The sequence below is a fragment of the Centroberyx gerrardi genome, chromosome 16 (assembly GCF_048128805.1).
Source record: "Centroberyx gerrardi isolate f3 chromosome 16, fCenGer3.hap1.cur.20231027, whole genome shotgun sequence".
Taxonomy (NCBI): domain Eukaryota; kingdom Metazoa; phylum Chordata; class Actinopteri; order Beryciformes; family Berycidae; genus Centroberyx; species Centroberyx gerrardi.
Genome location: NC_136012.1, coordinates 23,405,525 through 23,431,870, shown reverse-complemented (window position 1 = coordinate 23,431,870; position 26,346 = coordinate 23,405,525). Strand labels below are relative to the sequence as shown.

The following is a 26,346-nucleotide window of genomic DNA, read 5'->3' as shown; positions in this document are numbered from 1 at the left end:
ATCTACCTTGGCAGGAAATATTTGAGGACTTTCATTCCAAAGTGACATATATGCCATTTAAAAGTGACACAATTGATAGCACAAAATTAGAAATTTTAGAAATTATACTATCTTTTACAGGACAGTAAACTAATCTCATCATTTGATAACAAAATGACACTGTTGCAGTCTGGATCCTCTATATTTTGAGTTACAGAATGATGAACCTCAGGTAATGATATATTTTTAATGGATATATATATATATATTTTAGAAATAAACTCTCCATATAAAGCCACGTGCTAGACACCGAGGGACAGCTAGCAGAAGAATGAGCCAAGATTATTTGCATTCCCTTTCATGTAAATGTGTTTTCTTCTTGAATTTAAAAGAGAAAGGGAGAAAAAAATGAGAGAAGGCATATAAGATACTATGAATGAACTGATGAATCACTTCTCGCCCACCCACACCCATGGCCCCAGTGAAAAACACAGGCACGGAAATTGGGTAGCGCAGACAGGCTAAACTCAAACTGACCCCTGGATGATGCAGCCGGCTGTCAAGTTCTTACAACACGTAAAACACGTACACGCTCAGACTCTCTCTCTCACACACACACACACACACACACACACACACACACACACACACGTTACTGTCACACTTAAGAGATGCTGACTTGGCATTTCAGATTCAATTAAAGACACGTTTGCAGTTTAAAGCAGTTAGAGGCGATAGCAGTGACCCATGAGCCTCATTAAGGAACATCAAACAGTATATGGGAAGGATTCGCCAACAAATAAACAACTCATCAAAGATGCATTTCAGGTAACTCGTGATGTCACATAGCTCACTGACAGGAAAGAGGAAGTAGAAAGCCACATGAGGAAGTAGTCTCTTTACACAGAATACTGACACCTTCTTTTTTTAGTGCCGGGAAACTGACAGGACTGCAAGCTGAAGTTTTGGCCCCGGACTAAAATAGACACGTCGGTAAACAACACTGGTTTCACTTTGCTCCAGTTCTTTTTCTTAATACTAGGGCTGCACAATTATGGCAAAAATAATAGTCATGATTATTGTTAACCGCAATAATTTGTCTCAACTTGGTGATTCTGACTATTTTCAAAAACAGCAGACATTCTAAATTAAGTGTTTCAATGTTTTTAAAACACCAATTTTTGACCATTATTAACTGACAAAACTAAAATTGTGATATACAATTATACATGATTAATTATGCAGTTGTACTTGCTACACATCTCATATAAGCTTTAAAAGAGATTACGTTACATTATTCTTGTCATTCCTTAAAAACATTATAACAGCTGATGTATTTGCAGGTTTATCGTCAATCCATATCACTTATGCTTCACCTGAAAGTGCACAACCTTTACTTTGTTTAGCTATGAATACACAGCATCAGCTATCTGAAAACTCAAATGGATATGTTTCTTTGTCTGAAGGATCCAACTGTGTGTTTACCAGCCAGCACTTTGAAATGCCACTTAAGCACAGTAGATGAATGTGTGCTTATCATGCTGAATCCAAGCCTTCCACTTATAACTGCTCAAGTGTTAATAAGGCAGCAGCTTGTGTGATTATCGCTGAACATTTTCACCTGCTCTAAGAGAAACTTGTTAATTGAAGCCAGAGGGAGAGAGAGGCAAAAAAAAAAAAAAAAAAAAAATCAATGGCCAATCAGACATGGGCAAGGTGGGACTGGGTTTTGCTTACAGAAATGTAAGGGATGGGTGCACATATTCTACCTCCACCCCCACACATATATTCACAGCCAGCCTCTCTGTGCTGACAGTTTTTTTTTTTTTTTTTTTTAATCATGGAGAACAAAGTCTCCCCTCTCTTCCCTCCCTCCCTCCTTCTCTCCACACTTTCGTTGCAGAACTAATGAGGCTGTAGACAGCACACCCTACTGACACAGCGCAAAATCTCTCTCCCTCTCTCCTCCCTCTCCATCCCCGTCCAACATCATCCTTTCCCCTCTTTCCCTTTCCTTCCACTGATCTCCATCCCTCTCCCTCCTCCGTCTCCACCTCTGCCTCTACACTGGTTCTACCCCCCCGCCTCCCTTCTTCCCCGTTCCTCCTTTTGCATTTTGGAGCAAATGAAACGCTCAATTATTAATTGCTGGCACGCAGATGCGCCGAGCGAGGGGAGCGCCTCGCATGGAGGAGGAGAGAGGAGAGAGGAAGAGAAGATACAACACAAAAAAAAAGTAGGAGATAGGAGAGTCTTATGCGCCACGACAGCTTGACTGAACTGGGTCACGCGTACTGGAAGCGATCGTCAAGCGCTCGACATCATCCTCTAAACCCCCCCCGCCGCCACTCCCACCCCCCTCCGGGAAGCCTTTCACAGCGGGGAATCAGGTTATACGAGTGCCATGGAGGCGATGGGAGGGGGGGTGTTGGAAGCAGGGGTGAGGGGGTGGAGGGGGGTTAGCATCAAAAATGTTGTGAGGTGTGTCCCTTATGAAATGAATGAATTTTGAATGAGTTTCATTAAAAAACGAGATATAACGCCCCCATTTGAAAATGGGACAATGGTTCATATTTGGTAGGGACGGATGATATATCAAAATTCAATATATCGCTATACAAAAATGTGACAATATGTATCGTGGGGCAGAAAAATGAATTGCGATATTAGCTACCTTTTATTCTGTTGTAGTAATCACAAATGAGTTGTTTTTTACATTTGATCAAGCCAATGCCATTGCTAGAAAGATCTGTGGCTCAGAAATAAACATAATTCTGCACAGTCACACTTTGTTGTCATTGAACTTTTATTTATTGCATTGCATCGTGGTTGTATCGATTCGTGAATCCCATATCGTGTATGGAATCGTATCGTGAGATAAGCAGATCGTCCCATCCCTAGTATTTGGCGATCGGTGAAGTTATGAGGTAGCTTGAAACCTTTAATTACAAATTAGAAACTTTTACAGAATGTAGTCATGTATATATCTTTTATGGATACTGAGTAATGATGATTAAGTAACATTGTTTTTCAAAAATGGGTACATAGTGGTTTGAAATGACAGCTTTTAAATAAAAATTGAGTGTGTGGAAAGGGATGGTGGGATGACAGGATTGCCAAAACAAAGGGGGCGTATGTACTGAGAGGGACATTCTGCAGCCGAAAATAAATAAACAACTAAAAATATGATTATTTTAAGTTGTTATTGTTGTTCTACTTCTACCACCGAATCCCCATGACAATCTAAATGCCGCAATGTCGCAGTGTCATGGTGAAATAAACCATTCACACAACTTTCCCAACAGTCCATCTTTCACAATATAGCTCCCCCAAAGTGTCTGCACTGACACAAGGGCGGCATGGCACGGTTACTGTTTAACTTCATATACAATTATCTTTTATAAAAATGTTTTGCTGAATATTGCAAATTACCAAGATGTGGACACAGCTTTTTCTACATCGTTTATTTTCCAGGGATTAAAAAAAAAAAAAAAAAAAAAAAATGGGAGAGGCTGGGAGAGGACTGAGAGTCTAATGCGTAGGATTTGGTCAGCCTGAATAAAATGAATGATTTTTGACCTGTAGACCTGCACAGCATCCGAATATTTTATTAGCAAAGTTGTCTGAAACCCCCTCCTTTCGTAGAAAAATCTTCAATCTCTTGCAATTCGGAAATGGCAGTAGTTGTTATTGCCATTTTGTTATTTTTTTGTTCAGCCGTAGCCGACACTTTGTCACATGACTCCAAATATGCCCATAACAGTACATCGTTACATAAGACCCCTACTGTTCCTTGGGATGTTGTGTTTTCTGGTTCCGTTTTCTCCCAATGAGTTTCCCATCCACTCTGTGATGTTGTTGTTTCTAGAGGCGAGCCGCTGGGCTCCCAGATGATCTGGGTACCGGAGGGAATAGGAGCCGGGCGAGTGGGGACAACTTTCCGACAGCTGCCTGGGAGCGCTGCTCCCCCTGACCCTCAGCCGGGGATCGGGATATCCCATTCAGCAAACTGCTCCTCACTAGTGTCACGATACCAGGATTTTGACTTCAGTACCAATACGAAGATTAGTTTAAGATTTAAAGTTTAAGATGTAAAAATGTGATACTTCTACAATACCACGGCAAACAAGAAAAAACATCAAGTAATGTCACAGAACAACCACTGTGCTTTATTTTAACAAGTTGTTTTACCGCACTCGACAGGGTTTTGATGTGTCGATATGCAAAATATTCCCATATTTCGCTCCTCACAACAGCTCTGTCAACCAGTTTAGTTGGACTGGGATTCAGTTCAAGATGTAGTGAACTGTTTGACATTGTTGGCATGTTTTCGACTGCTGGAGTCCACTGTCAAGAGCCAGACTGTGGCTCTGTCCATTCAAACCCTCCTTCTACTTCTTCTTCTTTTAATTATTCCAATCTACACATATACTCCCTCAGGAGGTGACGCTGAAACTGAATTTGAGCTTGAAGAACACATTAGGTATCAGTATTGAACGTGTATAAAATTCAATACTGAATTCAAATTTTCACAATGGTATCAAACTAATATTGAAATTTCAGTTAAAAAGAGGCTGATGTTTCCATAATGGTAGAAAAGAAATGGACTTGGAACAACAGTTTCTCAAGTTGCTTACTTGAACTTATTTACCTCCGTATCATGAAGTACACTATAGGCAGCATACATAGACCTCCAATTCACCCACTGATATGGACACAACTGTCAGTCAGGCACTGACTTTTCCATTCCTTATAATAAAAAGGAAAATAATAAAATAAGAAATTTACTATATTAAATGGAATACTTACAAGTAACAGTACTGTTGCAACATAAAAACAGCAGTTTTCAGTTGTGTCTTACATGAGGATACAGATAAACTACAAGTAAGTGGACCACCCAGGCCAGAGTAGGGGTGAAAGGTGGAGGGTTGCACTGAAAGAGTTGACAGGGAAAAGGTTAAGGGCCAACCAGAAGACGCCAACCCTCTTCACAGCCCACTGTAAAATGTGCCAGGTCAGCCTCCATCTCAGGAGGGTTTAGCACTATAATCTCTAGATGGTAAATCCTCAGAGGTTCAGCCTTTCACTGCATGTGATATTTTCAGGAGATATTGTGTGTCGTGTGTGTGTGTGTGTGTGTGTGTGTGTGTGTGTGTGTGTGTGTGTGTGCATGTCATAGTGTTAGCACTCACAATCTAGAGCTCCTTGCAGGGAAAATGAGCACTTTTACAACTACTATTACTGCTATCATGGCTGTAATTCCATGGCAAAAACGAAGATTCAACTCTACAATTTTTTTTCTGCGCAGCTGAGAAAGAGCGACACATTTACAAAATGAAGTTTACAAATGTAGAGTTTATTATATTACTATTCTTCTCCTAACAAACTCCATTGTAGCGTTTGGCAGGTTAAAAATGTTTTTACCAGCGTTTTAGTGTTTTAGGGTGGGTTTTTCCCTTCAAGGCACTGCAATATTTGTATATTACAGCTTTCTTAGACACACTGTTTCACTCTACAAGGTATCTGCATTTTACAACATAATGGAGATATTATCGTGATTAAATTCCCCCATTGACTTTTAGAGCCCTTATTCTCAAGCAGGTTATTGCCGTTGTTATAAATAGCTAGACAAGGAAATGGAGACAGGCTGTTAAAGGCATATGTTGTGAATGGAGAAGCCTGATTAAGATCCTGCACAGGAGGAAACTCAATCTGACCTGCTGCTGCTTTACGCCCCGGCTCTTATCGGGAAGAGCGCTGGCCTACATGCCTATACTTTCTTCACCATATTCATGCACACAAACACACACTTACACAGACATACATGGACGCAAACAGTTGTCAAAAGTGGAGAAAAAGCACACTTGCACAAATTAAATGGGTATATAAACAGTTGTGCACATACCGGTACACAAACACTTGTGCACAGCATAAACAGAAAGGAAATAAACTGCTGTGTGTCAGTGCTTTAGCCTGGAGCTAGCTAGAGGCAGGGCAGCAGACAGACACTCTCACTCTCCTCTGCTTATAGCAAATGAGAATATAGGCAGTGTGGGTCTGTGAATGCTAGATTTTAACTAGGGCATTTTAGGGCAACTCTTCATAATACTAATAATTCTACTACTAATAATGCGAAGCAAGCTTCTTCGCTAGGCTAAACCATGGAGGGAGAAGGTGGTGGTGGTGGTGTGTGAGAGTGTGTGTGTGTGTGTGTGTGTGTGTGTGTGTGTGTGTGTGTGTGTGTGCAGAGTGACTGGGGTGGGGGAGGGGGGGGACCTAAGGGGGTCTTGCTGAGACGGGAGTCTATTATGCTACCACCGCTTAATCTGCATTCCTATTGTTTAATCAGCTCCCACGCCGCCAAGTGGGCTTCTAATGAGGTGTTGACTCTTCCACATCCTCCCTCCACCACATACGCACACACACACACACACACACACACACACACACACACACACACACAGGGGAGCAGAAGGCAGATTGGGGACAATAGGCCTTCTCTAGCCGCTTGAGACGCTGATAGAGTTAATTAACTGTCTTAATTCTCACCCTGGGTGTTCAGAAACCAACGTGACAGCAGTCAAACTCTCTGTTCTCTTTCTCCACTGAAGAACACACACACACACACACACACACACACACACACACACACACACCGTCTGGAAGCTGTCAGTACAGCCCTCCAACCATATTGACTCTTCACAGCATACCTGATTCAAATGAGGAGGTGGAAAAGCATTACCACTAGCTACTAGCTAGCTAGCTCCCATCTGAAAGAATGCTTTAAGGAGTCACTATGGTTACAGTTTTTCTTCATCAGTTCAATAACCAGTGACTGGTTGAATAGAGGCCAAGTTAGACTGGAAATCCCTTCCAGGTCTCTCTGCTTCAGTGGTGCAGTAGAGTGGTTTGGAAAGACTTTGAAACACACAGGACACACACATATGCACACACACACACACACACCTCTGTAATGGCATCCTCTAACTGCATCAATGCTTTACAGCCATTTGTTTTCATTTAAGTCACCCAGGTTGCTCCGCTGTGTGCAAGCTGCTATGGACCCGGCATGCCTTGGCTCATCAATAACTCTGAGTTATGGCTATGGCCAAAGTGCGTGTTTGATCGAACAGAATTGAAATATATTGTTACAGTGACCGCCCCTGTTGTTGGCATATGTGTGCTGTAATCCAAATGCTCATGCATGCTTGATACAGATGTAAGCCTTTGAGCAAATATCATCAATATCTATTCACACGCCCATGCATACCGATGGAGTTCCAGACGGTTTTATACTTACTAGTATAGCACTTCATTGGCCTCATGTCTCTCATAGCGCACCGTCTCACACATTATCCTGCAGGGACAGAGAGGAGGGGGTGGGGAAAGTGGCAGTCAGACATCAATGGGGCGTAAATAATAACTTGCATAGAAATGTTGTTAACAATGTTACAAACTAGATACAAAATAAAAGGAACAAAACAGACACATCAAGAATCCGCTCTAATAAGGGCAAGTCTTGCCCTGCTGAGTTCATTAAGAGGAAAAACCCAGTCTCTGAAACTGTTACACTGTTAGACATCATCAGTTTATGACGTTCAATCCATTCCAGGAAGTTATTTTGGGATGAAGTGTTGCAATTTACTTTTTTGGTGTACCCGCTTCCCGTCAACCTGCCTCGTCTACTCTTACTTCATTAGGAGTAGACGATTTCTTACGTTTCCCAGAAGGAGTGTTGGCAACCCCCAGAGAATGAGTGTGAACGTGTTGCTTTTAATCAAAGGTGAGCGTATGGGCATATAAATAGCTTGAAAGTGTGATCATTCAGCTGTGGCTTATGCGTGTCGGGGGAGAGCAATAGCGATAGTGATAACTTAGTAAGAGGAGGAGAGCAAGAATGTTGTGGCTGCATTGCGTTCTGGTCTATTGAAGCTAATGCAAGTGAGGGAACTGGTCTCTCTGCCTCTTCTACGATGGATTTCTCCCTGTATGACTGTTGAACGTCGGTGCAAAATGGTGAGTCTAGAAAGAAGCTCTTGCTCTTTGATTCTGAGGGACTGACACTAAAACCTGACCTGGACTGGGTTTGCCCAGTCTCACTCTGGCTTAGGCCACATCCACACTAATACGTTTTCGTTTTAAAACACATAACTTTTGCTCCGTTTACGCCTAGCGTCCACACTACTCCGGCGTTTTCGGACCCCTGAAACGGAGACTTTTGAAAACGCTGCTGACCCCGTTTTAGTTCGAAAACTCCGGGATTGCATTTTAGTCTGGACGGGCGGAAACGGAGACTTTTGAAAACGATGACGCAGACACCCACGTTCGCTTCCTGATTGGGTCTTATCAGTCCGACGTCCACCTTGACAGCCTTATACTCGTGTGTTACTTTCAGTAACAGTTCCACCCCATCGTCGGTCCAAGCAAAGAAATCTCTGGTCGTACTTTTCGCCATTGCTGTTCTTCCTCCGTAGTATTTTCTGCAACTAAGCAACCAACCGCAGTGCCCAGTGTACGTGAATGGTCATGTGATATCCGTTTTCAGGCGTGTTAGTATGGACGGAGATTATTTCTGAAATGCTCACGTGGACGGAGATCATTTTCGTTTTAAAACGGCGTTTTAAAACGAAAACGTATTAGTGTGGATGTGTTAGATTCCCATTGTATTCCCATTGGGATCAAAAAGGATTCACTGACACTCCCATCAAGGAGCCAGCATTACGTTTTGTTGTTTTTCATAAGTTTAGCTTAGAGTTTAATATCAAACATTTGAAGAGTTCATTTAAAAGTGCTTTTATTTTGTCAACCAAGGATTTAAGTCCAACGTTCCTCTAACTTGTGTCCCTAACTTGCTTTGATTTTTTTGATATCAATTATTTCGTAAGGGTAGGGGGTCACATTTTTCAAATGCTACATCTCTCATTTTGGAACCAAAGTATTTCCCTCCACAAAGTGTGAAAAAGTCACTCTCATCAAGCTTCCCCAACATGCCTCCAGAGAAGAGGAGCGCCTTGGAGTGCGACTCAACTTTACAGAGAAGGAACTATGGTAAACAGTGGCTGATCAAAACACAAAAGGCTTCAAAAATAGCTGGGGGCGGCCGGCGTGTTCTAGCCCCATTGCACAAGGACCAAAAAACAATCCTGGTGCTAAAAAACAAGTCTGTGTAAAAGCACCACAGAAGAAAAACAACACATTCCTCCCAAATGAAATGCAGAGAAAAAGAACTGTGCCATAATCCCATAGTTAGTGGGATTTCAGGATAGTTGGGGAGGGTTTTTTATAACTTAAAAATACCAAAGTACGCAAGAGAGCTAGGTTGGTCTTGTTGGGACCGTGGGGACATTCTTTAGGATCCGAACCGGGTGGGCAGGGAGGAAGCGGGGAGCGAGAGGGGTTGGTGTGGGGTGGGAGGCCTCCGAGAGGTCACCCAGTGGAATGTTCCAGCTCGCGGGTCATGTGCTGCTACATTGTTCCCTCGCCAGTGTAATCCACATGTATGCACACAAGGCATGCTGGGAACGGACTCCTGACATGCACTGTTTGGAAAGCCAGACAAGAGACTGGAGGACTAACTTGGCGAGAGCGAAAGGCACCATCATATAGGAATAACTGAATTGCATATTCACAGCAGGTTAGGTTCAGAAACTTGAAGTCAGGATTTGGCACGAAGCAAGATTTTTATGTAAAAAACGTTTATCGGCCTAAATCGCAAAGTGGGGCTGCAATAGAGAAGAGCATCCCATCCCATCCCACCTAACTGAGACCACGTTAATTCACTGGGCCCAAATTAATTTCTGGTGTCAGGTATGACAGTGGTGGGACAACTGCTCCACCCAAAGCAAGTGACGAATCAAAATCCAAACTGTATCCTAAACAGCAAGTGAACGCTCCAAACAGAGAGATCTGGACTCGCCAACATTAGATCTTTTACCTTTTTCGTCTCTTTAGTATCCTTCGGTCACAGACGGGCTGGGTTAATAAACATGAGCATGCTGTGTGCAGTGGACTGATGTCACGTTGCATGATTTCTGGGCATCGAAGTTCAAACAGTTTTCAAACTGTTACCTCTCGCTGTCATTTGGAGTTGCCAACGGGCAAAATTGCCTAGTGCAGCTTTGAATCAGACTCTCCAAAGCTTGGGGTCGAAACCAGGGCAGGAAAGGAAGGAAACCTTTTTCATCCACAGGTCGCAGTGATTGATGGATTCTACAACACACAAGGCATTTTTACCTGTGTAACTACGCAAATATATATTTTTAGGATAGAAAAGAACCTCCAGAACAATTGCTGGTTATCTGGAAATGTGGCAGGTAGTGTAACTACCTTACACAGCCAGGACACAAATTGAACAGCACTTGGTCTGGTGGCAGGTGGTAATTTCCCACCCTGCTCGGAAAGTCACATGGGGACTTCCCTGATATTACAATGGGGCCCTCTGAAAAATGATTAACGAAGCTAAAACTACTCTAATAATGTCAATCCACCAATTAGAACTGAAACCCTGCTTTCATCAGCTTTTGGACCGTACAGGAGCCTGTGTGAAGCCCATGCAGCCTGCACACAGCTGTCAGTGACTCATAACAGCACTGAGATTGATTGCTGTCCCCCTGAGGAAAGGCAAGTTTTTAATCCATGTGTACTTCAAATATCAGTAAAATATAAGCGCACAGCTGTGTTTTAAATGTCGGGGTCAAAAAAAGGTTGGAGACCCCTAATTCCTTCTTCAAAAGAGTCAGAAGGTGCTGCATTTAGGGCTGAACGATTTTGAAAAAATATCTAATTGCGATTATTTTGACTGATATTGCAATTGCGATATGATTTGCGATATTAGAGGGAATGACAATTTTTACATCATTATTCTCATTTTCATTGAAAAATGTATTAAAATGATTATGGTGTGATTTTTGCGGGGATCTGTACCAAACAAAGATATTTTCTTAAGTCTGTAGAATACGATGTGTAGGCCAGGACATCTCTGCAGCACGACGATATTTAATTTAAAATGGTATTTTGACACACATTTCGCCTTTAACAAATATTGCGCCTCATGCGATTTGAAAATTGCAGTAGGGCATATTGCATATTGTTCAGCCCTAGCTGCATTTCATATCATGTTAATATTTGTACACCTAAGAGAGCCAACAGATCTTATCGCTTTGTTATCTAGATAAGCGATAAGCACTTTAAAACACATAAGGAGAATGGAAAACAACTCACTTCAATATTAAACAGGCTAAAAAAAACAGTGTTTTAGAGTAGCATTAGGCAATATAACCAGGGTAGGAAAGCTTACTTGTTCATCTATCAGCCACAGTGGCTATTTGGCTATTTTAACCAGCCAGATTCATTTTTTAGAGTGTAAAATAACCTCCAGACGATAAGTGATTATCTGCCAGAGTGGCTGGCGGAATAGAAAAACTTACCAGTCTAAATTAACTGGGATTTGGCTTGTGGGACGGTGTTAATTTCCCACCCATGATTACAACCATCATGGAGCAGACACTGAGGAGTTGTCAATGTTTAATTTGCATCTGAAATTTGTGTGATTGGAATATCAAGCTCTAAATTGTGTTAATTAATTGCTAGGAATCAGTGCAGACGCTCACCTCAGCTGGTGCTCTCGTAGGTTGGACAAGGCCTCCATCCCGTGGAGATAGGAGTAGACGATCTCCAGGTCCTGGGAAGAGAAGAAGAAGAGCAGAGGGACGGTCAGAATGAGGCGCTTATGTTTCAATGGAAACACCAAAAACAAAAAGCAGTGGCTGTTTTCCTCTTTTTCTGAGTCTGTTTTATTGGCCTTTATTTCCAAAGACTGTAAATGGTGCTTATAATATATTTTATTATTTACTGTTCTTTTATGTAACTATATGTATGTTTATATATGTATATGCATATATGATTGTACCCGTATTTTTTTTTGTTCATAACCGGGAAGTGATCTCCATTCTGTCTAATTAATATATTTCGTTCTACAGTTGCTATGGCTTCACAATGATGGCACAAAAATGGAACTAATCATTCACCCCCATGACAAGTAAAGTTGTCAATTAAAAACAAATTCAAACATACTGCATTGCCCGACTAATGATTGTGTACTCGCACTCAAGCTTGAAATACTGATTAGTCATAGCGCGGTGGATAAATTGACGAGTCATACAATGAAACACATTTTACAAGGACACTGACATTGATTTGTGTGACTGAGCACTGGAATAGAAGGCAGCAATAAAGCACCGCAGAGAGAAAATAAAGGCACTACACTGCACAACTATAAACTCCCCATTCAGTGACTTCATCAAGTGACCCAGTGAGCGGCTCTCAGGTTGTGTGGCACGAATCCAAGATGGAGGTGAAACAAAGTGCCCTCTCTGAGCGCTGGCAATCAGCACAGCTACTCCACTGTCTGTTGGTACACACTGGGGCACTGACTGTGTGTGTTTGTGTGTGTGAGTGTGTGTGTGTGTGTATGTGTGTGTATGTGTGTGTATGTGTGTGTGGTAGTGGTGGGTGGGTGGGTGCACAGCGACTGGGATGTCTTTGTCGGCTGCAACTGGAGGTAGATGTGGCGACAGGGGAGGGACAAGAGGGGGTCTGTGCTGGACCCCGCTAGACACACACACACACACACACTCTCTCTGCACAGCCACCCTGTCCTTGGGTCACGTTTCTGACAGCTTATTGAAAATCTTATGAAAAGTTGACCGCAAAAAACATAAATAACAGCTTTGTTTGTCCTGGTTAGGCGTCCCAATGTCTGCATCTGTATAGGAGTGTCAGACTCCCCTTCATAACCTTCATATGTTTAACTTCATTTAATTTGGGAAATAGAAAATACACGCTAAAAAAAAAGGATAGCAAAAAGGATAGCAGAACAAAGTAGTACTTAAACCTCTTATTTCCAGTGCGATCCTCAATGGAAGACAAAATAATAACTTGGCATACAGCACAAGCACAATAAAAACACAATCACAAGATCATAGGAAATACATGGGACTAGCTAAGCCAATTAGTACTCATTAAAATTCAAAGGTTGAGAGAGGCAGCAGTTAAGTACAGTTCTGAGTGAAAAAGCACCACTCTCAATTCTAGAAAGAAGTTAGCTGAGATCTAAAAAGTATAATCAATTCCTTATCACCACCTGTTACACACTGCCAAGTAAATATAACTGGAGCTCATGCATTAATCTCTTTAGATAAATTCCAAATTGAGTTATGAAACTACATCATCACAAGGGTGTTGGTCTTTCAAAGCCAAAGCCAAAAATGCAGTTACATTTGTTTGGGTTGGGCCTTGATGAATTGGACAGTGAAAGAAAGCTGGTTGCCCTGGGGGTTGCCTGGCCCTGGTTACATCACACACTGATATTCTCACTAATCAGATCCTCATGTGCAGGGTGTCTGTGGTCAGTAAAAAAGCTATGCACAGAAACAGTCATTTAGCCTAGGCAATGTTCAGACATCTGATGCCATCTACTGGGGGATCAGGGAACTGCGGACTTGGTTAAAGTAAATGTTTTAGGCATTGTGCAGGATTCAGTGCCATAGCACGCTGACAATAGATGTGACAAGTTTCTAATGAACTAAAATGGAAATTAAAATGTCAAGTTCACCATTGTGCAAATCATAAATGGATGAAAATTAAACATCAGTGCGTCAGTTCCTAATCACGTTCTGATGCAAATGCAAGGTGACAATTCAGGTTTCAAGAATAAGCAAGCTATAGATCGATTATTGAAACATCCTTAAATGAAGACCGTGTAACATACCTTGTTATGTACATATTTAATGTAGCGCATGTGCCATTTCATTGAGTACACAAAGAGTTTCAAAACCTCTGGTTACACGTGGCTACATCTCTCCCAGCTCCAGGGTTTCTGCTCTGCAGCTGACCCTGACCTCTGACCTCTCTGGGGTAAAGTCCGCTTGAACACCAACAGCCGTGATCTTTATCCACCTCCACCACAGATAACTAAAGACTACTTACACTATTTTATAAATTCTCTATGATGATCATTTTAAAGAACATGGAACAAATACATGTGCAGTGTTCATATCTTGGATAGTGACAGAAGATAGCTTTAACATTGTATTTTCACAGAATATGAAGAAAATCAATGTACATCACTGATTGTGTCATTCGACAACAAAGATACATTTCTCACAAATCATGACTTTGATTTGGGAATAACTGGTTTTGAGCACAAAATTTGCACAAAATGACCTATAAAAAACAAGGCCCAAGAGGTCTCTAGAGGACAGATCAGGAGTGTCAATAAAACCGGCTTTCACTCATCTAGAACACAACAGATCAGTGAATGAAAAGGGGACAAATGCCATTAACTTCTATAGCACCCAGCAGACAATAATCCAGACGGCATGCCGACACTAGGTGGCAGTGTGGAGCGTCTCGTTTCCCATTCCACAGTGACATCACAGAGAATGAAACAGCGCCACTCAAATGCAGCCTCACAGGGAGAAATATGCAAAACCATCAATTGTGGCTTCAGTCTCAAATATTTCAGATTGCCTGTATGGAAAGAATGTAAAGGACCCCATCTTTTCCACTCCCTACATTTTCCGGTCCGTTTTTTTTCCCCCCTCCTCGTCCCCCTTTTTGACTGGGCCAAACACACTCACCACAAAATACACAGGCAGAGGATTTGTTACGATTTGTCTGGTACAGATACATGAAAGTGATAGTTGTCTGTAAACATGGACAATGATTAGGCTGCTTGAATCAAGTCTAAAGCAACTGTCACAATCTCCAAGAGCTTTTTCCATGTAATTCAGTCACAACTACTGTGAAAATAAAAGGCCTTGCATGGACTTGAATTATTCTAATAGCAACAGCGTATGCTTTCGCCTCTCTCAGTACAGAGATTAAAAGGAGAACAGTGTTTGATCTATGCCTTCAGTATCGCTGAGGTAATGTCTGCTCCATGTTCATTCACCTCCTCAGCTGAGAGCAGGTCCAACAGTCTTGTTCGCATACTGCCAGGACTGGGACTCAAAGCATAGTCACAGGAAGGAGATCACAACAAGAGGTGGGTAGCTGAAACTGGGGCACGCTGATGCATCAAGCCAAATTCTGTTCATTGTGTGTGTGCTGAATAAAGACACAGCTCCTTCATTTTTCAAGAGCGCTGGCTTTTTGGGATGTTTTTTTTTTAGGGTAGCTCAAACTCCCAGACTATACTGGTAGCGCCAACTAATCCCTCCCTCTTCCGCTTCCAAACTAATCCTTCCAGGAATACAGGTGGCCCCCACCAGAGGAAAAACATACCAAGATGCTGTTCTTGATAAAACCTTGGGAATACAAAGCTGCTTGCGCAAGCTACCCTTGACATTCCATGCATACCAGTTTCATATTGTCAATTGCTTTTCTTGTAACCGTAAACTTCCTGGGTTTTTCCTTGATGCAACCCAATATGTCATTCCTTTACACCTTCATTTGTAGGGCAGACGGTAGCGCTGTAATGTAGCCAAACTAGTGGAGGCATTTCCTCTTGAGGATACAAATTAAAACAATAGCAGGCCTTGTCTTCCCTGTTTGGGGCCCTAAAACACAATCCGACCGAGGCCGCCTCCATTCTCCACCCATTATGCAAGGCCCAGAGGGAAAGGGTGCAGTGCCGGCTCCATGCCAACCTGTTGAGTGGCAGAGCAATCAGTGGGCAAACGGAGTTCAAGGAAGCGGTGATGTTTTTCTCCCATTGTGCTCATCCAGGCTTCGGGGAATATAAAAGGACTCAAGGCTGCAATGAAAACTACGGTAATATGTTGTTTGTGAAGAATTTTCATAGGAATGTCAAATAAAAATCTAGCACTCTAAAAAGCCAGATTGGTGACCTAGGGCTGCATGATATTGATAAAAAAATAAATAAATCAGGTTGCAATTTGATTTGCTGTATACTGCTGTATAATAATAATAATAATAATAATAATAATAATAATAATAATAATAATAATAACAACAATAATAATAATAATAATTTGTGACATGAATTGCAAAACATCTGTGAACATAATGGCATTTTTGGTGCTTAAAAATGCTCAAAATTGTGGGCAAGGGGTAACGCTGTGGTAATGCTTTGGATCATCTTAGTTTGAATAAAATGAATAAATTGTCTGAATGAATAAATTTTGCCTGACATGCAATGTGATTTGCAGGCCAGGGATTGTGACACGAGAGTACCTGTCTGAATCACCGGTCCCTCTGAGACAAAAAAAACACAAAACAAAATTGCACCCTCCTGCAATTTGCAGCGGTCAATACTGTGATTTCAATACTTTTTCAATTAGCAGACCTAGCCTATCCTAAACTTGGGGTAGAAACATAATGGCTCTGCTTTCCTTATCTCTTAACACCACAGTGTGCTTGCCAGATAGGAAGCCTTGCTCTAGTTGGGCCCTTTCACTGGCCCAAATGGTCAATCCATTTATTCATTTGGCTCTGGCTGAATGTAGATAGCAGACCGCTGCATCTATCACCCACTGTAGGCGAACATCAAAGGAAGGGTTGCAACCTTTGAAAGACAATGGGGCGTTGTGGGAGGGATAAACAAAGACCATCAGAAAGAGAGGTGAAGGACATTTCTGATGACCTAAACCAGGCTTGGATCTGATGGATAAACACAAAAACATCATTTTCAGCACATGCGCGAGTCTAGTTTGGACCAACAATCATTAACAATGTATATAACAGATTGAAATTACATATGTGTTATTAACATATGATGTGCTGAAAAGTAACAAATGTGTACTGTTCCAAACTAGACACAGAGATGATTCGAAAATGACAAAAGACACATCCTTTTTAAGAGTGTGGATGCAAACTAGAATTAACCCCATTTTCATAGAGCCGTATCTAATTTTCACCTATAAAAGCCGTTAATGTGTGTCACGGGACTGAAGCTGTGAACGGACGGGGGGTGATCTTAGGTTTTTATTTGACATAGGGAAGCTATGACCAAGTGTTATAAACCCATAAAGCTAGACACATGATGGGCATAATGAGAGTTTCATTGGGTGCACTGACCTCGCCGGGTCACCAAGCGGAGTAAATCAATGATCTAGTCTCCGCTGTAGACAACATTACATAAACTGTGTCATTTTCCCTTCTCCAGCCGTCTGCATGTCTGCATGCAAGCCCGGCTCTTATCTAAATACTGCCGAGGAAATCTTCCATTTAAACACTTGTTACTTTTTGGCCAGGCTGCAAAACTTGCTGTAACGTTTACCTAAAAAGCTGATTAGCAGCCTCCGCCTAATGTCAGTGGAGATGTAATTTTCCAGCCCTAATTAAACATCATCTCCCCCTTGAGCAAAGGTGAGTGTCGATTTATTACAGTTGCTTAATTTGCACAAAATTAGCTGAGGGAAGGAGCGCTCAAGACTGTTTTGATTCAATAGCTCTGAAAGGTCACTTTTTTCCCCCCCGACACGTCAAAGCAGAACATTTGACTGCCAGCTCTAAACAAGGGTAGAGCTATTCTTAAGTAGAGAGAGAGAGAGAGAGAGACAGAGAGAGAGACAGAGAGAGAAACCAGGGTGGCTGCCTACTGTGAGGCATATGTAGTACTGCGAGCACTGCCAGGCAACTTGTAAGGAACTTGTCTGAATGGGTTTTCACAGTGAGTAACATCTTGCTGGCACACGGTGCGATGCCTGGCCCTCTCGGGTGGTGGCATGAGAGGCAAGCCTGTGCCCCGAGGGTTGTCGGTTCAAATCCCAGCCAAGGAAATTTGAGCAAGGGAGTTGAACAAGACACGCTCTCCCTCATCAGCCCCTGGCGCTAAAGCACTTAACCCCCAACTGCTTCAGTGGAGCTGCTCCAACAGGAGGAGACCCCATAAAGACCCCATGAAATGACATCTTTACTTCCTTGATTTGATGCATTTCCTGTTTAAAAAGGATGTTGGGGCGGGACATAATGCAGTGAGGGATCATTCAAAAGTCTAAACCAATGGAATATGAGTCAGAGAGAGAAAGGCAATTTTATTTGATGAAGGGGGTGCGGAGGGGCGGGACAGTTCAAAAATCTGATCTGGTTTTATTGGTTAGAAATTTAGATTTAAGCCTACTAGTGCAGCATGAGGTCACCATGAAAGATACTCAAGGTAATGGGAGCTCATTTCACGGGGACTTTAAAGCTGCCAGGTATGAATGAGAGTGGAGCAAGGCATCTTTGAAAAAGAGCACAGAAGCTCGGAGAAATCGTGAATTATGGTTGAAAAAAAAAATGATGGCACTTAAAACACTGAAACTGCAAAATCGACTACTGCAATTTCCAGTCGGCAAGAGGCTGCATTCAACAGACAAGCCGCACCTACCAGTCTGCTCATTACATCGTCCCTGTCTGAGATGCTCGCGACCTCGATCCCCAGCAGTCAAGTAAGGAACGGCCGTCCTAATCACGGTGCTTTGCAGAGGGAGGATTTGTTGTCGTTGTGTTTCAGAGAATAGCTGTGAAAAGCACAAATTAATCCCCCGCGACTTGGGAGCCAGGACGACCTAGTTTCACAACAATTGCTCACTTGTCACTGCGGGGTGATGTTTCCCCCCATACCTTCACCCTCTGAGCTTCGTCGTGGCCAGTTCAAGGTTGGGATCACACAACGAGGCGGAAGTATGCAAAGAAGCACCGTCTCATTAGGGCTACATGACACTAACAAAAGAAATCGTACTGCAATTGCGATAGGAACTGTAATACATGTGGGAACAGCATTTTCTACGTTATTTCTGTTTTCAGCAGCTAATAAAATGTCAAAAAATTGGGTGGGTGAGGAAGGTTCATCGTTGACACCTTTATATTCAAGAATAAAGTGCAGCCTCTTGCAATTTGTTTCCATATTTAAAACTTATTTACAGTGCAATACTTAGAGTCTGTATTTGATTCTGATTTTATCTTTTTCTTCTACTTTTTCTATATTGTTTTTTATATAATACTGTTTTTATTGGTTTATATTGTCTTCATTCTTCTTCTTCTGTCTTTTAACAAAATACGCAAGCAACCACTAAGCTAAATTCCCTATATGTGCAAATATGCGTGGCCAATAAAATGATTCTGATTTTTTAGATTATTTGTGCAGCCCCACACCCAATTACTATCCACTACATTCCTTTGGCGTTCTGACCTTTTCCAGGTTAGCCTTTTTATGCCAGCGACCGCTCATCCAGTGATGCGTCGGTATTCCCGGATCCTGTTACCGTGACAGCGGAGGGGCCGTCTTGTGTGTCAGGCCGGGGCGAGGCCTGCATTCCTCAGATGACACTGGCTAGATAATGTCTCAGTGTCCACACCAATAACACACACATACACACACACACAAGGCCTAAAGGGGGTCATCTAGGCCACGCCGACCCTCCCGCCCCCTGCTGCTTCCTAACCTATGGAAGGCATGGCATACCAAGAGGAGGAGCCATCTGGGTCGTCCATTAGGACAAGGCATCTGGTGCCCTGCTGGATTCTGGGACCACGGACACCACTACGCCTTTGAGATATTGACATAAGGTTAAACTGAGATGCTTTTCCTTAATATTGCAATATCAGTAACGATGCATATGGACATAGCTTTTTCTGTTTTCTTTCCAGCAGTTGACAGAAATGGGTGAAAAGCTTACGTTTGCTCAATCTGAAATCAATTCAATATTCAATATGAAAGAAACATGCAACTCGTTTTGTAGACCAAGGACTCTGCACAACACAGCTTTAAACACCTTCCCCTATAATTACAAAATAAATAATGCTAAAACTTTTGCAGGTAATTGCAGGAGTCAGTATTGCAGTTTTGACTGTTTTTCGATTAATACAACAGCGCAGCACAGCACACTCACCATCAGGTCCTACTGGGGTTCATTAGCTGAACTATTAAATGTCATTCCCATCACGGACGGACACAAAAACATTCCATACATTTTCCCGTTTCTCCATACCGGTCTTTAATAAGGTCGCGCATGAAAAGAAATGTCAGTGTAATTGGTGTCTGGCGGTCTAACGTGGTAAAAAGCGTACGGCTCGATCACAGAGGAGTAACTGAATAACAATGTAAAGAGAGTATAGGTGCATAATGAGCTAGACAGTGCGGCTGTATGGCGTCGTAAACAGAGTATAGTTGTATAACGAGGTAAACAGAGCGCTGGGAGTCAGACAGCCAGTGTTGAAGGTTGGAAGGTCATGTTGCCCACAGTGCAGTATGTGCAAATGGCAATATAGTGCGCTATATTGTCTGTTCAGCACAAACGCTGCAGCATGTCTGTGTCAGTGTGCCAAGTGGGACTCGGGAGAGACGGCCCCTGGAGCGGACGAAACAGCAACGATAGCAGTTTATTCCAAATGTGCAGAATACTCATCGTACACCTCTGGGGCAGAGGTATGAAGCTTGGACAAGTGGGTGTCGTAGTGTGTGTGTGTGTGTGTGTGTGTGTTCTCCTGTCTTTGTTTGTGCATGCCTGTGTAACAGGGTGGGCAGCAGCTGTCCTTGAATCTCTATTGACAGAGAGTGTGGGACCTGCTGGGTATTTTTATCCATTAGCCTGTGTGAGAGAGCAGGTGGAGGCTTTGTGGACCACAACAAGGTCATACAGTGACGAGCGACGCTACAGCACTATCTGTGGCTGTTCTGGCCAAACGTCGAGGCCTGACTGCTTGTTTTCCCAAACACAATATACGCTGTGATAGCAAGGGCAGACACTGGCAGACTGGAAGAGTTCATTTCTAGAACGAATTTTGGAGGGGAAAAAAAACTACCTGAAGTTCATCATTCAATATCTTCTTAAATATAAATGATCCAGTCGGTAAGAGTGTTGCCGAACAAGCAATTAAAATACTATCCTTAAACAGCTATTTTTTGCTATTGATCACTTTACGGTTTTCAGTTTGTCAGTTAAATGGAACAAAACTCTTCAAATGCCCTTCATGTTTTGTCACTAGGACTACACTCAAACCATGTGCCATCTGAATGAAGTTGGCACATACTACGCAAAGCTAATTAGCAGTCCTGTTAACATTAAGCGCTTGGTGTTAATTCGGCGGGCTAAGCTAGCAGAGCACATGGTACCTCTTCAAGATCCTCTCACTCTTCCTTTATGCATCTGAAGCTGAATTGAGTGCTGGACGACCCATTACGCTCCCACTGCCACCTGTTCAGACGTGTTTAAGAAGAGGACTTTTTTGTCCACGGGCCACAGCGTCGGGTCATACAGCCATCAGCCACTTTCACTATTTTACCAACTTGTTAGAATAAAACCTCTGAGTGATGGTTGGTCACCTGCCGTAGAGGCTGGTAGAGCAGACCAACTTTATTACCTACACTTAATTTTAAAAGCATTTGGTGGCTGCAGCTTATTTCCCACCCTGATCAGGCCGGCGGTGGACATGGTAACTGGCTAGAACAGGAATCAGGGAGGCATGTGAATGAGCTTAACACCACCTACTTGAGCCGCCAGCATAAAACCCTTAAGAACTAAAGTGCGTCGAGTCTCCTGAAGCATGCAAATTGGAAGCATTTTGAACTGCACAAGTACCAGCCAGCCTGCACCTGAAGAGTTTCATTCCAACTCCAAAAATTGCTTTTTTTGTCAATAGTGTGCAGCACTACAAGGGGAGGGTCCTCAGTGTCTGTTGTAGAGGAGAGACTCAGGCTAATTAGGGGTTACATGTGTTTTGGACCAGGGTAAGTGAATAACACCAATAAAAAAGCTGCTGTCATTGTGTGTTTGTACAGGTTGTACTCCTTAAAACCCAAATTAACAAATAAGCATACTTGTTTAATACACAACCACCAATTTTCACGTAATAGTTAGCATGTCAAAATGAAAGCTAAGGGGTTACTGACCTCTCTAACCCATCTGCTTTGAGTTGCTGCAGCCAACTGGCACAGATGTTGGTTTGAGTGTGTGTGTGTGTGTGTGTGTGTGTGTGTGTGTGCATGTCTTGAATCAAACACCTCCAAAAATAACCAACAAACATCGTGCAGCCAAACATTCAGCATGCTTCCAACCTCTGCTAACGATAAGGATCGTGTTATATTAGAGTTATCTAGAGTATCATGGTGGCATGTCAAAACATATCAGAGTTAAGAATGCATTGCCGTAGCTCACTATGATGATTGCATGTTATCTGATAGCAAGACAGCATAAGCGAAAAAAATAATAACTTCAGGCAAAAATTACAGTAAGCTTCATAATTTTTGCTTTTAGCAACACTGCAGGCGACAGAAATATATAAAATATATTAATAAAATATTTCAGCTGCCGCACCAACACAACTGTATGATCCTCCGGGAGAACTGGAGGATTACAAAAATGGTCAGCAATCCAAAATTTGATTGTGGCAATTGAATTTAAATTAATTACAATAATGTAATTTTTAGGGCACTGCAGCCCCCTGCCCTGACTCTATGACAAGAAACAGATACCTCCTTAATAATTGATATTGTAAATAAACATACATAATTCATGACAATGCTCACGTTTTCCACAGAATGAGTGTACTAACGACGGCTGCCATTTTGTAAGGTTCAGTCCATAAACAACGTGGAGGGCTAAGTTATGAGGTAATGATTTATTATGGAAAATGTGGAAACTGTGGTAGGCGTGATTAAAAGCGCTTGTGTTGAGCATTTGGGGAGAAATTGCATCGTTCATATTAAAAGCTAGAGAACATTTATTAAGTAGGCCAATATCAGTATAGGTCTGCTTATTTGCAGAAGAGATAATTCTGTAAGATGAGAGTAATTCTGTGCTTTGTGCATTCGGACTGATCACTAAATTAGAAGCTGCAATAAATAAACATTGTGAGGACGTGACACTGCACTACTGTTGTGGCCTTGGGGGTGAAAACAAGCCAAGCTGTCCGTGCTAAGTGAGCAGTAGTTTGCCTGCAGGTCTTCAATCTGGTGTTGTTTTAATATTATCCACACAACATTAGTCAAGCCACACTGATACAGGAACTCACAGCTATCTAATTAGCGCTGAATGTTATTCGCCGAGTTGGTTGCACCCCACAATATCGGAGTGCTGTCACACGGGGCGGGAAGTCACAGATATCTACAGTGTCACAAGAATAAATTAAAGATCTGAAATGTCACACTATATGAAGAGAACTCACAAACTGTGTAATACAGAAAAACAATCTTAAATCACTGCAGCATCGCAAGTATAAATTAAATATCTGAAATGTCAGACTATATGAACAACACACACAAACTGTGTAATACAGAAAACAATTTAAAACCACTGCTCAAATGTAACTGGCCTTGAACATGTTTTTGTTCCTCAGCTGCATGGACTTACAGCTTGAGGCGGTTAGGTTTTGTCAGAAATCAGAAAGCAGTAATGGAAATTTGTCCAAGTATCACTCTTATTTTGTGTACGCATGTTAGACTAATGCAATGCAGGCTCGGGCCGCTGTTTTGTGTACAGCTGTGTTTGCACAGAAGTTAATCCATTATGCATTTTTATGTCCCCAAATAGAAAGGCATCATATTAGAACCTGTTTTTGTCCAGCAGCTTTTTGCTGCGCAGTATATATATCAAGTATGTCAAGATTTCCTCTCAGGTTTTAACACCGTCTGTGCTTAGACTCATGAAACAGATACAAAATGAATAACAGTGATATCTTAAGGGCATCCGGGTCGACCACAAATCAAGTTTTTAAACCAGAATCATGGCACTCTTTATCACTGGGTGAAGGCTGTGTATAAGCAAATAACCTCTAGTCTAGTTCCTCTTCACACAGTCTGTGACCGCAAAGCTGTAACATGTCAACCGCCCCTCTGACCACAACCTCATTCAGAGTCAACCGCCGTCCCCAGCTATAAACACAGCCTCCACACACAAACCGCAACAAGGGCTGCACAATTAATAACCGTGCATTGCAATTTTTTTTTATAGATTGCAATAATAACTCCAATTCCCTAATAGCAGAGCAGAATAGAAATGGTACAGTGGTGCCAATTCCATACAGCTATGTATAATTTTGAGTAAGAGAGTATTTAAGTAAATATTTAAAATCAATCCTTTACATAATGAATCATTTCCACTATTAATAATTGTAGATTATTTTTATTTTATTTAGAATGTGTGCTCTATTCATAAATAGTTAAGATGTTAATATAGGATGCAAAAAGTGCAATAAAATAATTTCCTCCTAACATTAGGAGTAATAATTGTGATCACAATATCTAGCAAAACAATCATGCTTATCATTTCAGTCATAATCGTGCAGTCCAAACCACAACCATGACCTAAAGTGGATTCAATGGTGGACTCCGACCAATACTGGAAACAAAAGGATCTTTCAGCTCCGTCATTCAACCCCATCGTAGCAGGTCCGAACCCGGGAACAAAGCCAACTGTCCGGCCAAATGAAACTCGCTCCATCTCGCCCAAACAAAGACCTCAAAGAGGTGCAGCGCAATCATCACAAAGTTACGCAACATCATAATAAAGATCAATTCATGAAAGCTCAAAGCCAAAACAAGAAGAAATGGGTTAGGGGGGATAAAATGGGATGGGGACGTGCTTTAATCTTTCCGGGGCAAACGGTTTGCCTGGTGGCCTAACTGATCCAAAAACGCACAGTTCCAGCTTTTCCCCCTTTCTTCTGTCCAATTAACTTGACACAAATAGAAGCCAAACGCTGGAGGAGAGTTACTAATGAAATCCGCCACAGTTCCACAATGGGAGAAAAATAACACTAAGTCCCAACTCCGGCGGGGTTCAGCACTATGCTGTGACTGCATCCATTTGGTCTGTTCCCTACACTGTACCGTCATTAATCCTCAACCTCTCCTCTGGTGCAGATTTCAGTTCTCCAGTTGGAGTATTTATGGAATTCAATAATCAATCTCTTAACTCTCTGCAGCTTCTCAAACAGCCTTCTGTGCAAAGTAATTCCAGCATTACAATGCTACTGTGCCTAGTGGTTGCTAGGGAACAACCAGACAAACTCTTTCACTACGGGAACGGCTTTCATTAGAGCCAGATTTCTCTTTTTGGGCCCCAAGGCCACAAACGCTCCCTAGTCACCAGATGGACATGGGATTTTGTTGGTGGGAAATCAAAGGTGACGTCTTTTGCGACTGATGAGGTGAACTGTTCTGGCAGCAACATGTGCGTAATCAATACCACTTTATAAGAATATGCGGCTCTGTGAGAGAAAAGGCACTCCCGACAAAACAGAAAAGAAATTACTGAACCTTGCCAATACCTCACTGAAAACCCTGTATAAAATACAATCATATTTTATCACATCTGCAATAAATACCTGCAATAAACATTTATAACTTCATATAGTCTATTTGACATTTCATTAATAACGATAAGGGCCACATGGGAAAAAATGAATACTGCAAGAATCAATAGACCTGGGAGAGTGTGGCTTGAACAGATACTATTAGAGCCTCATCCAACTTAATCGCCTTTAAAAGACAAAACAGGCCAAATGAAAAACACGAGGAGCAGAATCAGAACTTAATGCATGCAAAATATTTTAGGCAAGAACGTTCAATCTGGCGCGCTAAATTCCTACATTCATTTTAAATGCAACCTTGGCAGTGACAGTCAGTGGTCGCATGTTTGGAGCGTTTCCAGAGGGTCTTTGGGATCCAGGACTATCAGTTCATGGACAGCATGTTCCCTCTGAGCTGGGAGCGAGCCAGCAGCATTGCCTTTGTTTTTTAACTAGACGACATTGTCATGAGCGCTCTTTCAAACGTTGCAGTCACAATAGAGCGGGGTCTAGCGTCCGCCTGTGTTAGGTGTGACTCCTCACCTTTTCTCTGTGAAGGGGTGTGTGATTGTAAACCTGCCATCCAAAAAGGAAAACAAAGGCGTTTGTTGTTTCCAGAAGCCTTTGAAAAAAAACTTTGGTTATTGTGAACTGATGGTGTATTTGGTGAGCTGCCAGCTTAGGTCACACCAGCTAGAGAGCGATACGGTGGCTGCGAGTGGCATTTAATACTCGTTTCCTAGCGTGTTCAAGCATGTCCGTCTGGCACATATAGGCCCCAACGTTTCCTGTATGAAGCCATGTATAATCAATATAATGAGAGAGCAATCTTGAACCATGCATTAATGTCCTGTGTGGGCAATTTATACAATTGGAAGTGTCAAGTCCTGCTCAAGGCCTGCTCAGGATTCAAGGGTGAGGTGTTGAATTACTCACTACCTTACTGAACTGAAAACAACAACTTACTTTTAGTTTTATAACTTGTGTTTTTTTTATGTGCACCGCATTGGTGCGCCCGGCTCGCCTAGTCTTCAATGGGAGCTTCCTGTTTACAGAGTTGCCTTATGATCCCACCCAAGGCCTTTTCACTTCACTCGGACTAAAATAGGCCCCAGCCCCAGACGGACGGGG

The 26,346-nt window shown here is 42.2% G+C and overlaps 1 protein-coding gene across 1 annotated transcript in view; it reads right to left on the bottom strand.

Moving 5' to 3' along the window:
* rapgef2b (Rap guanine nucleotide exchange factor 2b) overlaps positions 1–26,346 on the bottom strand; it is a 108,883-nt gene that overhangs the window by 67,952 nt on the left and 14,585 nt on the right. Inside the window, exons 2-3 of the mRNA XM_078289108.1 lie at positions 11,589–11,659; positions 7,280–7,336 (exon numbers count right to left, since the gene is read on the bottom strand). Of these exons, the coding sequence (XP_078145234.1) occupies positions 7,280–7,336; positions 11,589–11,659 (128 nt within the window). The remainder of the gene's footprint in view (positions 1–7,279; positions 7,337–11,588; positions 11,660–26,346) is intronic.